The sequence below is a fragment of the Kryptolebias marmoratus genome, linkage group LG7 (assembly GCF_001649575.2).
Source record: "Kryptolebias marmoratus isolate JLee-2015 linkage group LG7, ASM164957v2, whole genome shotgun sequence".
Taxonomy (NCBI): Eukaryota; Metazoa; Chordata; class Actinopteri; order Cyprinodontiformes; family Rivulidae; genus Kryptolebias; species Kryptolebias marmoratus.
In genome coordinates this window covers 3,146,014-3,147,504 of record NC_051436.1, presented here as the reverse complement: position 1 = coordinate 3,147,504, position 1,491 = coordinate 3,146,014, and the positions used below count along the sequence as shown (strand labels likewise).

At 53.2% G+C, this 1,491-nt stretch overlaps 1 protein-coding gene across 8 annotated transcripts in view; it reads right to left on the bottom strand.

Annotated features, from left to right (window-relative positions):
* dysf (dysferlin, limb girdle muscular dystrophy 2B (autosomal recessive)) overlaps positions 1–1,491 on the bottom strand; it is a 64,112-nt gene that overhangs the window by 9,153 nt on the left and 53,468 nt on the right. For all 8 annotated transcript variants that reach the window (XM_017437474.3, XM_017437477.3, XM_037976680.1 and 5 more), the window contains 2 exons: positions 1,307–1,459; positions 1,142–1,233 (listed from right to left, as the gene is read on the bottom strand). In XM_017437474.3, the coding sequence (XP_017292963.1) occupies positions 1,142–1,233; positions 1,307–1,459 (245 nt within the window). The remainder of the gene's footprint in view (positions 1–1,141; positions 1,234–1,306; positions 1,460–1,491) is intronic.

The window sequence follows — 1,491 nt, the reverse complement described above, 5'->3', positions numbered from 1 at the left end:
TTTGGCTCATTTCAGCCTCTGTTCGGCTCATTTCAGCCTCTGTTCGGCTCATTTCAGCCTCTGTTCGGCTCATTTCAGCCTCTGTTCGGCTCATTTTAGCCTCTGTTGGGCTCATTTTAGCCTCTGTTGGGCTCATTTTAGCCTCTGTTGGGCTAATTTTAGCTTCTGTTCGGCTTATTCAGCTTGTTTTCGGCTCATTTTAGCTCTGTTTTGGCTGACTGACAGCTGAGACTGCTGAAGCTTCAGGCGTCGGCAGCTTTCAGAATCTTTAGCTCTTATTTCAGCTGATCGACTGCAGCTCCACGTTCTCCTCCCTTCAGCTCGTGTTCCTTCAGAACCTTCCAGTGAACCATCGGCTGAACGCCGGCGCCGCCTGCTGGACGGCGGCGGAAGCAGAGCTCCCACAGAGGCGGGCGGAGGAGAGCGAGACGAGCCTGTCGGCCCGCAGAGCCGCGGTGTGATGGACACATGAGGTCAGAGGTCAGAGGGGAGACTGAAGCTCCTGTTGGACTAAATGTAAGAAAATAAAAGTGTCTGAAATTTAAAATAAAAACGACTTTATTGAGTTTTAGTTCAGAAGAAATCTGATCCAGAAACTCGACCAGATTTTTACTCCTTCAGAGACGCGAGCGAGAAAACGTCTGAATGTTACGGATTTACAAAATAAAAGTCAAACTGCAGAATGAAGAGCAACTTCCTGCTCCGCTTCCTGCAGCGCCTTCAACCCGACTCTCAGCTACAACCACGCCAGGTTTTTGCTCACTGGCGGCCATCTTGAATAGACCCAACTCACCGGCGCCCCTCCGGTGGATCGTAGGATATTTTGCTAACATGCGGACTGAGTTCTGAACAAAGACCTGTTAGCCCTCGGGGGGTTTGTTTGGGACGACTCTCAGGCGTTTCTGTGTTTCCTGTGGTGGATTCCCTGTGGCAGCCATCTTGAATCAAGTCAAAAGTTACTGATATTTTGCTAACAGACAGACGGGGTTTAAAGACTCTCCTCAGAGGGTCATGTGACCTTTGATTTGTGTTTCTGACTGAAAGAATTCTTCAAAAAGCTCAAAGTTTTAAAGGATTTGAAGCATTTTCCACAGAATCTACGACAGGTAAGATACTGACTGCTCAGGACGGCGGTACGCACCTTCCGAAGACGGGGTCCAGAGTGCAGGGGACGTAGTTCTCGTGGTCGTTGAGGGTCTTCCTCCCCAGAGCGATCTTCACGTAGGCGTCGCACTGAGAACACAGATTCAGTTTCAGGTTCCGCTCCCGCTCAGAGTCGAACCCGACTCGGCGGCGACCCGCGTACCTTCCCGTTGGCGTCTTTGGGCTGCAGGCCCTGAGCCTGGACGACGTAGACCCGGACCAGGCACTCCTCGGTGCCGTTGGGGGGCAGCTTCCTGAAGCGGTGGCGGGGAGGAGCCGAGGGGTCGTCGGGCGCGGCGTAGATCCTGAACGCCCCCTGGTGGGCAGAGAAGGGGGGGGGGGGGGGGG